The sequence below is a fragment of the Nothobranchius furzeri genome, chromosome 17 (genome assembly GCF_043380555.1).
Source record: "Nothobranchius furzeri strain GRZ-AD chromosome 17, NfurGRZ-RIMD1, whole genome shotgun sequence".
Classification (NCBI taxonomy): Eukaryota; Metazoa; Chordata; class Actinopteri; order Cyprinodontiformes; family Nothobranchiidae; genus Nothobranchius; species Nothobranchius furzeri.
In genome coordinates this window covers 22,236,225-22,248,478 of record NC_091757.1, presented here as the reverse complement: position 1 = coordinate 22,248,478, position 12,254 = coordinate 22,236,225, and the positions used below count along the sequence as shown (strand labels likewise).

At 40.9% G+C, this 12,254-nt stretch overlaps 2 protein-coding genes across 6 annotated transcripts in view; one reads left to right on the top strand and one right to left on the bottom strand.

Moving 5' to 3' along the window:
• The window catches only part of tm2d2 (TM2 domain containing 2), a 119,650-nt gene that overhangs the window by 22,383 nt on the left and 85,013 nt on the right, over positions 1–12,254 (bottom strand). The window lies entirely within an intron of this gene.
• LOC107373078 (NADPH oxidase activator 1) overlaps positions 1–12,254 on the top strand; it is a 104,691-nt gene that overhangs the window by 49,490 nt on the left and 42,947 nt on the right. For 3 of the 4 annotated variants that reach the window (XM_070546307.1, XM_070546305.1, XM_070546306.1), the window contains one exon: positions 12,119–12,253. The exons of the other annotated variant lie outside the window; for it this stretch is intronic. In XM_070546307.1, coding sequence (XP_070402408.1) covers positions 12,119–12,253 — 135 coding nt within the window. The remainder of the gene's footprint in view (positions 1–12,118; position 12,254) is intronic. 4 annotated transcript variants of the gene reach the window in all.

The window sequence follows — 12,254 nt, the reverse complement described above, 5'->3', positions numbered from 1 at the left end:
ATACATAATAAAAATAATTGGTCCAAGCACTGAACCCTGTGGTACTCCACAAGTAACCCTGGAGTATGAAGAAGATTGTACATTTACAAAATGAAATCTATCGGACAGGTAGGATTTTTTTTAAATCTTTTATTTCATTCACAATGTATAAAATAAACACAAACAAATACAGGATACATTAACATATTGAAAAAAAAACATTTGAATGAAAAGGAGCAGATAGAAGAAAAAATCTTATGATTTCTGCCCCTTTTTACGAAATAAAATTATCCGCCAAACAAACACAGTGTAACCTCAGTCACTTTCTAATATTTTCACGTCTAATCTTTGACATTATAATTCTCCTTTTCATAATTACTAAATACATTAGATTTTATTCATTTTTTAAATATAGAAAGTGTAGTTGATTCTTTAAATTCCTTGTTAATGGCATTCCACAATCTTTTTTTTTTTTTTTTTTTTTTTTTTTTACCGTGTTCTGTCTGGCTGTGAAGCAAGCAGAATTGATGTCTGAATGCTGGTGACAAGCCTTACAGATTTACTCTCAGGTGGAGCATCAAAGCGTTTGCTTTTAATGTCACGCCTGAGACTTAAAACTTTATTGTTATTGTTGTTGAATGCTTTGTAATTCCGACCAGACACGGAGACAGAGGTGAAAGAGAAAGGAAAAGAAAAGGTGGGGAGAGAGGAGGGGGGGGGGGGGGGTGTTCCACTAAAATAAACAATGAACAAGAGTCTGCTTCTAGACCTGCAGAAAAAGACAAAACAAAACAACAACAAAAAAAGGGACACAACAACAATACAACAAGATCTAGCTATCACGGTGTCAACTTGATGAAGAAAATATATAATCAACATTGCTTAACTGAAGAATCACGATAATAAATCACAGTGCATTAAGTGCCCATATTAGTCTTAAGACCTGTGTTTAACGTGCCCAAGCCCATACTTTTGAGAGCACCATGTGAGCACCTGTGTGTGTACACGCGCTTGTTTATGTAAGGTTTCTCCCCCCGTCTCCTGCGCATCTTTGGGGGGCGGATCTGTGGTCCCTCACACTCTCTGTTGGACGCTCCTATAGAGAATTTATCCTATGCTGTCTAATGATTTTACCAATTGGGAGCATATATATATATATATATATATATATATATATATATATATATATATATATATATATATATATATATATATATATACATATATATATATATATATATATATATATATATATGTATATATATATATATATATATATATATATATATATACATATATATACATATATACGTATATACATATATATATACATATATATATACATATATACGTATATACATATATATATATATACATATATACATATATATATATATATATATATATATATATACATATATATATATATATATATATATATGTATATATATATATATATATATATATATATATATATATATATATATATATACATATATATATATATATATATATATATATATATATATATATATATATATATATGCTCCCAATTGGTAAAATCATTAGACAGCATAGGATAAATTTCCACTGTAATGCTGACGATACTCAGTTATATTTATCCATTAACCCTGATGAACCTAATCGGTTGGGTAGATTGCAGGCTTGTCTTGAGGACATAAAAAATTGGATGACTCTAAACTTTTTGCGTTTAAATCAAGACAAGACGGAAGTTCTCATCTTTGGACCAGAAATCAAGAAAAGGAAATTGCTTAGTCAATCGCCTGACCTGAATGGCATTACATTAATCTCCGAGAGCAAAGTAAGGAACCTTGGTGTTATCTTTGACCAGGACATGTCATTCAAGTCCCAAGTTAAACAGGTTTGTAGGATTTCCTTTTTCCACCTTCGGAATATTGCTAAGATTAGAAGCATACTTTCCAGGAGTGATGCTGAAAAGCTAGTTCATGCATTTATTACATCAAGACTGGATTACTGTAATTCATTACTCTCAGGAAGTCCACAGAATGTAGTTAAAAGTCTTCAGCTTGTCCAAAATGCTGCAGCTAGAGTTCTGATGAGAATTAAAAAGAGAGATCATATCTCTCCTGTCTTAGCTTCCCTGCATTAGCTACCTGTTACATTCAGAATAGATTTTAAGATCCTTCTTCTCACATATAAAGCTCTTAATAATCAAGTTCCATCATACATCAGTGACCTGATTGTTCCATATGTTCCTAACCGAGCACTTCGCTCTCAGACTGCAGGTCTACTGGTGGTTCCCAGAATATCTAAAATTAGGATGGGAGGCAGATCTTTTAGTTATCAGGCTCCTCTCCTGTGGAACCAGCTCCCAGCTTTAGTCCGTGAGGCAGACACTTTGTCTACTTTTAAGAATAGGCTTAAAACATTTTTATTTGATAGGGCTTATGGTTAAAATCTGATGTTAGCCTAGATCTGGACAAGTGGGGGAGTAGAGGGAGGTGGAGTGTACAGTCGGTAAAGACGGCTCTACCTTGCCCTGCCTCCAACATGCCTCCATCTAAAAAGGCTAGGTTATCCAGAGTTATCTCTGTAATTATGCTGCTATAGGCTTAGACTGCTGGAGGACACACTGACCACTTTTCACACTTGACTACTTTCTTCTACAGTCTGCTCTTTAACTGTACTATTTTCTGCAATTTCAGCTGTTAACTTTATTTTCTCTGTAAGTGTTTTTCTCTTCTGCTGAGCTGTCGTGGCCTCATGGAGGGGGCCATCGTCTAGCACACTGCTGCTAACCACTTAAACATTCTCTCTCTCCTGATAATAACTTTTAGCTTTCCTTGACGTTGGATGTGCTACTACTAGTTTACCCGTTTAATTATAGATCCACTAGGATAAATACAACAAAGTTTATCTCTCGCAAATAGAACATTTACTAAGAAATCACAATGTAACCTTAGACACATTACTTGGTGTGTGTGTGTGTGTGTGTGTGTGTGTGTGTGTGTGTGTGTGTGTGTGTGTGCGCGTGTGTGTGTCTGTATGTGTGTGTGTGCGCGTGTGTGTGTGTGTGTGCGTGCGTATGTGTGTTTGTGCGTGTGTGTGTGTGTGTGTGTGTGTGTGCGCGTGTGTGTGTGCGCGTGTGTGTGTGCGTGCGTGTGTGTGTGTGTGTGCGTGTGTGTGTGTGTGTGTGTGCGTGTGTTCGTGCGTGCGTGCGTGTGTGTGTGTGTGTGTGTGTGTGTGTGTGTGTGTGTGTGTGTGTGTGTGTGTGTGTGTGTGTGTGTGTGTGTGTGTGTGTGTGTGTGTGTGTGTGTGTGTGTGTGCTCTGTCTTCTCCATCCCCAGTGAGTCGTGGAGGATGGCTGCTTATACTGAGCCAGGATTCTCTGGAGGTTTCTTCCTGTTAAAAGGGAGTTTTCCTCTCCACTGTCGCTTTATGCTTGCTTATTATGAGGATTGCTGTATAGTCACTGACACTAGTCAGTGACTTGATGCAATTTGCTGTGTTCCTTATATAGGAAACATTATTTCTGATTGGCTTAATGAACTGTCCTGAATTGGAATGTTTATTATGTGAAGTGCCTTGAGACGACTCTTGTCGTGATTTGGCGCTATATAAATAAACTTGAATTGAATTGAATTGAATTAAAAGTGAATCACTTCCTATTTCCCCAGTTCCACCAGAGCTCCCAGTTCAGCCAAAGCTCACAGCTCATGCTGAATGACCATCCTATGGCGATTGAACCAGATTTTTCAGTGGAATAACTTCAGCAGGATATGGACCATTCTTTTTTAGATCAATCAATTATTATTTGATCAATCCACCACTCAGTCATCAGACATGAAAAGGTCCACCTGAAGCCACCTGGAAAGTATCTTCTGACCAGTCGTGTGTTTGCTGAGGGTGTCTATGATCTTCAGATACATCAGAAGTCCACTCACTCGCTCTGAGAGTCGGCTTCACCTTCAGACCGGATCTCCAGAGCTTTCATGATCCAAGGTGTGTAGACTAAACAATGGTGTCAGAGTGGTTGATATTAATCTGATAACTTGTTAAATTACATCTGTTGGGTAATTTTATCAATCCATTTATCACTATTAAGCATTTCAGTCAGAAACTTGATCCTGTGTCTTCATGAGCTGAGCTGATGTTTACATTCCGAAAGGGAACGGAGAACCACAGCATCTGAACCACTAAGAAATACTCCTGACGTTGAAATGCCAGTGTTAACTCTGTCAACAAGCAATAGAATACTGCTAAACTAAAAACTTCCGGTAGGAAACCAGACAATTGAGTTATAATAGCACAACCATAGGCGTCATTTTAACCGGGGACGCCGGGGACGTGTCCCCGGCAAAATTTGTGATTGGCAGCTGTGTCCCCCCCACTTTCAAAAAAGCCTGCTGATGAGGATTTTTGTTTTACCAGCTCAGATCTCATGGGGGGGATTCAACACCCACACTTTTCCAGCTGTTTGCTCACCTCCACACCAGTCTGGTTTCTCTATGTCGCACTCACTCTGTTTGCTTCATCTCCTTCTTCACCTCCGCTTCTAACAGCCGATGTCGGGTTTCCAGGAGAGCAGGAGAGGGAGGGACGGAAGAGCTCGACTGAATTCATAATTTTACATCTTGACATTAGCTGTACAAAGTCTGAGTTTGATAAAGTGAAGAACAACCATTTGCAGAGGTTTATAATAGGGGCGGCGCCAGGTTTTCATTTTTGGGTGGGCCACGGTAATTTTGGACGGACCTTAATAAGCAGAGACTTAAGTGAAGCAGGCAGGTCGCGCTAGAAAATTTAGTTTAAAAAGACGTCATAAATGTGTTCCCCCGTCATTTTTATTTCTAAAATATGAAGTAAAAACTCCCAATTAAATTTTCATTCATTTGTCATTAATATGTAGTCTACACCCGTGCGTTAAGTGGACCATCTTCCAGTAAAAGCAAAGCATCCAGCCCACCTCTCCAAATGCGTAAAATGTGCATCAGCCGCTAGTTAGGCGCGCCGCGCGCACCGTCAGCTACGTCAGCCCAGACAAGAGCAGAGCAACTAGAGAAAGAATAGAGGAGAATTGTGTCTGGATGTGGATGGAGATTACATTTTACAGCAGCCTGATCATCATTTAAATACGTAAACCATCACCTGTCTTCTAGTCCACGCTATCAGCATTATTTTAATTGGTGTGTGTGTGTGTGTGTGTGTGTGTGTGTGTGTGTGTGTGTGTGTGTGTGTGTGTGTGTGTGTGTGTGTGTGTGTGTGTGTGTGTGTGTGTGTGTTTTCCACATCAAACACTGGTCTAACCAACCAGACCAGCGTGTCCAGTAACACATTAATGTTACACTTCATGTAGGCTAGGAACGTTTCACCTGCCGTGGCCCGACCGCTTCTGCTCCACATAAACTTGGTGCGTGATCAAATGTCTCTACAGGTGTTTTATGAGCTGAAGAGGCTATTCTGCCTCAGACTGGATGCGTCATGCGTGTCCATATTAGAGACGGGAACACGCGCTGTTCAGCCAAAGTTTCATAATTTCATAAAAAGAACATTTTTCCAAGTGACACATCCCTCAGAGAGACCGGCTTTCCAGACCGCTTCAGTGGGAGGAAATCTTACCGCATCACCGTGGTTCTGCCCTGCGCTGCGAACCCCTCTACAGATCTTCAGCCCACTGTCCACCGTGTTCGCTCTGAGCCGCGCTGAACACATGTCCAGTATAAAGCTCTGACGTTCTGATGGGAATTGTTTCTTGATTGATTTAGTTACCTCCCGATGTGCGTAACGATTAAAATGTCAGCTCATCCATGCGCATCAGTGTGCGTCGGGGTAATTCTTTCAAAACAACCAACATCCTTGAGTTTATCCATCAAAATAAACAGTCAAATGGAAATATCTGTAACCTGCCATTTAACGGTTTTACCTTCTTGTGAAGATTGTTGCAAAGAGAAACAACTAAACTTGATTAACCCCAGAGCCATGTGCACTGCACTGTACTGACTGTAAATGAGGGGGAAACGATTTAATCGGATCCTTTTCTTTTCAACATGGTTTAATGTAAAGTTTCATTCAGTACAAACATTAGTTACACCAATCTAACGAGACAGAGCCTGGATTTGTATTCTGAACAGTTTAAACATGTTTAAAACGGAGACGTGCGTGACGCGTCTAAAATTCGCACCTGCTCCGCTATTATGGAAATTAAACTAACAAGATGAATAACATGAACTTATTTTAGGCACAGACAACATCTCCCACACTTTTGAAAATCTTGCAACGTGCCTGGTCGCTCGTGTACGTCAAAGTTATCTTTCATAAGAAGATATTCAATAAAACGATTTATATAAAGTGGATCCAGAAGTTGTAGCCCGTCTCTGCCTACAATATTTAGATATTTTTCACCCTGTTGGTGGTTTTACTGAGCAGGTGCCACTTTTGTCATACGTTTCTTTTTAAAACATGTTTAGACTGTTCAGAATACAAATCAGGCTCTGTCACGTTTGATTGTTGTAATTAAACTTTGTAGGTGGGGAAGGTCAGAAAAGGATCCGATCAATTTGTTTTTCCCTCATTTACAGCGACGGAGATAACGGCGCAGTGCGCCTGGCTCTGGTGTCAATCAAGTTTAATTATATCTATTTTCACAAGAAAACAGAACAGTTAAAAGCAGGGCTTGTGTTGACCGGACAGTTCCCGTATTTGACCGTTTGTTTTCACGGAGAAAGAATAGAAAGAATTACCCCGACGCATGCAGACGAACTGACACTTTATTCCACTTAAATCGCAGCTGTAGCTAAATCACTCAAGAAAAGATTCCCATCTGAACATCTGAGCTGGACACTGCTCAGCGCAGCTCACTGTCAGCGTGTACTACATAAGTACAGTGCGACGGTGGCACAGGAGTTAAGTGCTTGCCCCGTAATCGGAAGGTTGCAGGTTCGAGTCCCGCTCAGTCTGTCGCTGTCGTTGTGTCCTTGGGCAAGACACTTAACCCACGTTGCCTGCTGGTGGTGGTCGGAAGGACTGGTGGCGCCAGTGCTCGGCAGCCTCGACTCTGTCAGTGCGCCCCAGGGCAGCTGTGGCTACATTGTAGCTCATCCCCACCAGTGTGTGAATGTGTGTGTGAATGGATGAATGACTGATTGTGTTGTAAAGTGCCTTGGGGGGTTTTAAGAACTCTAGAAGGCGCTATATCAAATACAGGCCATTTACCATTTTACCATAAGGTACACAGCGAGCTGAAGATGTGGAGATTGGCTTGGAGCGCGTCGCAGAACCAGAGCGCATGCGGGAAGATTCCTCCGACTGAAGCAAGTGTTTTCCAAACCCGGTCTCTCAGAGAGACTTGTCCCTTACAAAATGTTCCCTGATGATGAAACTTTGGCTGAATAGTGCTTGTTCCTGTCTCCAATGTGGCGACACATCCAGGAGCCGTCTGAGGAGAAGCCCAGAATCTCACATCCTCTTCAGCTCAGGAAGCGCCTATGATTACGCACAAGCGTGACGCGTCAACCCGGTCTCACAGTAAGACCGGGTTGGACATGTTCAGGTTTACGCAGACAATCTTTACATTTAGAATTAGCATACAGATGTAAAATTAATGCAGTAAAATGTAAACATTTTTATTTAAATATCCATTCATTATTTTACAAGCACAGAGAGCCGCATCAGATGGATGGAAGAGCCGCATGCGGCTCCAGAGCCACCGACCCCTGTGCTAGCCTATATTGTCCCCAGCAATTCTGAAAACAAACTGACTCCCTTGAGAACAACGGATCTATCTAAGGAAAAACAAAGCGTATGATAAACATTGAATTACAAAACCAAATACTTGGAGAAGCCTAGAGGTGTTTGAAGGCTCTCCATGACAAAAGGAAAAGAATAACAAACGATGAATAACACATAAATAAAACCAATAGATTAAGGTGGCCACCATAAAGAGATAACAGGAGGAAACAAATAAAACCAATATATATATAATGTGAGTTACATTGACACATCAGCTTTGATTTGCTCATTTCTAGTTATACTTCCAGACAGTTTACGAGTTCTCTCATAGAGACAGACGTCAGAGAGATTCAAGTGATGACAAATAATGATTTGGAAATGCCCAATATGCAGTTTTGAATACAAACAGGTACTGCGACACCAGTTCCATACACCCGGGTGTGTTTGACATCAAATGAACTCCCCCTCTCTGGATAAGAAATATTTGAAAATCAAGAAAACCAATATATAAAATCAAGAAATTAAATGTAAAAAGGATTCGGAACCAAACATTGCTTTCCCTACTTCGCATTTTTTGTCCTTCTCTCTCTTTACTTTTCTGAATGCCTGCTCGTCTTTTATTTGTTTCATCTCGCCACAACGTCGCGACTCTTAACTGTTCTTCCTTATTTAATTTATTGTTGCCGGTGGCTGCTGCTTTAACTTTGTAAATACTGACTAAATCATGCCATTGCAAACCCCTTAATCTTCCGTCCACCTTGTATCAGACTGCTGGCGAAGGCAAGGATCACACTGGACTTTTCAGACAACATTTACACAAACGGTCAACCACCGCAATAAATCAACACTTCCCTCTTTCTTTCTTTCACATACACACACCATCAGAACCTCAGCCAAACCTCCTCACACACACACACGGAACCTCAGCCAAACCTCCTCACATACACACACACATGGAACCTCAGCTAAACCTCCTCACACACACACACACGGAACCTCAGCCAAACCTCCTCACATACACACACCATCAGAACCTCAGCCAAACCTCCTCACACACACACACACATGGAACCTCAGCTAAACCTCCTCACACACACACACACACACACACATGGAACCTCAGCTAAACCTCCTCACACACACACACACATGGAACCTCAGCCAAACCTCCTCACACACACACACACACACACACACACCATCAGAACCTCAGCCAAACCTCCTCACCCACACACATACACAGAGAACCTCAGCCGAAGCTCCTCACACACACACACACACACACACACACACACACACACACACACACACACACACAGACTAGACAGAGCCCACAGCCAGACTTAAACACAATCACAGAACATCACCACAATGCGACAAAGACTAAATCAATGGCTTAGACACAATCAACAACACTTGAACACAATGAACAAAGCCACAAAACCACGAAAAACTCACAAAGAAACAATAAAATGATTAGAGACGATTTGGGTCTTTTGAGCCAAACGTAGCGGTGATCGTATTTCATACCTCTGCAGCACCTTAAAATATGTAACAATCAAAGCGACAGCGTGTTTACTGAGAACTTCTTTAAACTTTTCCAACACACGGTGGTCAGCCAAGATATTGTGGCAGCTTTAACGCAGCGCTTTTTATAGCTATCCGCCTTAACGTGGCTGCACATCACGTCTCATTACAGCGTCGTAAGATGGCAGGTTGACATCTATTCATGCAATGCGCATCTCACATACTATACATATCCGATGAATTTAAAATGAGTTGGCGATGCGCGGGGTCAATACATTTTGTAATAAATCTCAATGCAGACAGCATTAAAAAGAATCCGTCCAACCCCTCTCATCGTAAAGGAGTATATGCTTAAGCCAGTCTGGCTGCACACCACGTCTCATTGCAGCGCCGTAAAACGGCAGGTTGACATAATCCACTGTAGTGAACCTGGGTAGGCTCTGCCAATTATGTAGAGTAATGGTTTATGCTCTTTTATGAAAGAGGAACCATTCCACATATTAATTTGGGATATTAATTTTAATAAATTAATAACCAAATTTTATAGTTTTAAGAAGACTCAAAGGTTGTTTTCATCGATAAACTGTCGATAATACCCGTGGGTCTGTGTTTCAGATCAATGAAGAGACAAGTTTGAAAGTTAAAAGATTTAATTCGTCAAATTAAATTAATGGTTTTGAAATGACAAGCATAGGAAACAACAATCAACATTGGCAACTTTGTTGGACAATCTTTAACAGCTGATATTGTAAGCTTGCTCAAACAGACCTTGTGTTGGATGTGCTGAAGATTGAGAATGATGTGATGTGATTATGGATGCGTGTGTGCAGGTGTCTGAGATTGCTTCAGGAAGAAACGGGTGTCTGAGTGAAAAGTGATGGTTTGAATAAACTTAGGTTTTGTTGGAAAAGATGCATCAAACGCTATCTCTCGTGGACTGCCTCACCGACTTTAGGACCCTCTTTTAGATCCGGGACGTCAAAGGAGGATGTTTCATCCAGGGCACCTCGGCTGACAGAGTAGACGGAGGTGTCCGACGCTCCGGTCCAGAGATGACCTCGGTACACGTGATGATGAAGCGTTTGCAGATGCGCTTTCTTAAGTTTAAATTACTCAGAAAATCAAAGACTCTGGACGAGTCTGTGTTAGCGGTTGCAATTCAGCTATTCCTGTCTGGCTTGGCAGGAATAGCGTGGGGGGGGGGGGGGGGGCGCAGCCCCGTTCCCCATTGGCGTTGTTCACAAGTCCTCCCTCTTTCGTTGTCAAACACCGAACTGAATCATGAACTGAAAACTTACCAAAAGCCTTTCTCTTCTCAAAGCAAACGTGTGCGTCAGAGCAAATGTGTTTTGGAGTTTACTGTGAGAGTTTGTGTGTGTGAGAGTGTTTGAGTGAGTGTTTGAGTGTGTGAAGGTCGTTACCAAACATCCTCAAAACATTATTTAATTAAGCATTGATTCATTAGTTATTATGATTACCCAAAGCATAATAATCATTCATTTGATTAAAACACATTTATAATGAGCAAAGTGATAATACTGATCATTTAACAACCTAAAATAAAGGAAAGGAAGTTTAAGACTTTGTTATGTTATGACTAGCTTTTCCATGAGAACACATCTTCTGGCACTGCAGGTGTTCAGATGTTATGGTTTCTCCCAGACTCGCTGGCGTTCAGGTCTTAATCTGTGGGTGAAAGTTCTCAGCGACCCAGCTTTGACCCAGCCGAGTCAAATGAAACCTTTGGCACAGAAAACCCATATTTCCTCACGTTACACCATCCAACCCCTCTTACTGACAGCTGTAAAGGAGTATGTGCTTAAGCCAATCTGCGGTTGGCCGCTTTAATGCAGCGCTGTTTTATTTAATCAGTCAGCTCACTCTTTCTGCAGTTTTTTTATCATAGGTCTGCAATTTCAGTCTTATTACTGCCCACCTGAGACCGTGGTGGGTTGGACTGAGGACGCGGACCCAGTCCTGATTACAACCTCCTCCTGGGTAGCGATCTACGGCCACCGTCAATCTCTTTCAATGCTATTTCAGGTAGACAGGTGCTACCGCAATCAGCCGGGTCCAGGACAAGACTCAGCCTACAACAGCTGGGGCGCAAAACGTCTCTCGCGCCGGAAAGACAGACACATACATAAATACACTGTCAATCAGCCGTTCATGAAAAAGGGTGCAACATACAAGGAGGTACTTCCACCTCGGCTCCAGGTGCACACTGAATCAACAAAGCAGTTTCTAGACTTTTCTCATGGGAGTTTTACTGATAAAACTGACTTGCTTGGTCTGCCAGAAACAGCTCGAAGGTCATGTCCTCCCTGTAAAGGCTACAGGATGAATCCTGCGTTTATTTGTTCTTAAGGAGCACCAGAAGTTTTACCAGTCAAGAAATTAAGCTATAATATCAATATTTACCTAACAACATCCAACAAACATCCAAATGTGTTTAATAAACCAGACATCACACCTTTCTGAGTCACTTAGAAAACTCTTAAACACACCAGGTCATGTTTCATCAGAGTTCATTCATTGTCTCATTCAACATCACTGTGTCACCATTTATAATCATTAGCCTTTCATCATCATTAACATAGTAATAAATAGATTTTTATGAACAATGTTTTTGTCTCTGTGTTAAATTATTATAAAGTGTTGTTTCCCTGGATTAACCAAAGTTCGTAGTTTCATCAACAATACAATATTAAAGGCTCAGTTATATAGAAAATCCATATTTTTATGGAATATTACATTTTATTGAATACCTTTATATTGTATTGACAATTTATTAAAAGTATAAACCTACAAATCGTTTCACAACTGATTATTAAAAAAACGCTATAAAAGACTTCAACAACAGCAGGGGGTGTTACATTTCCTGTTTTAATCTGTGCTTTAGGTGTTATATAACGCAGCAGCTGTGTACTGCAGGATGGGCCAGTGGGATCAGGCTTATGATGTCCTGCTGTCAGCCTCCCAAGAGCATGGTGCAGGGCAGGTGGGGGATATCAATGCAGCATTGGACAGCATAGAAG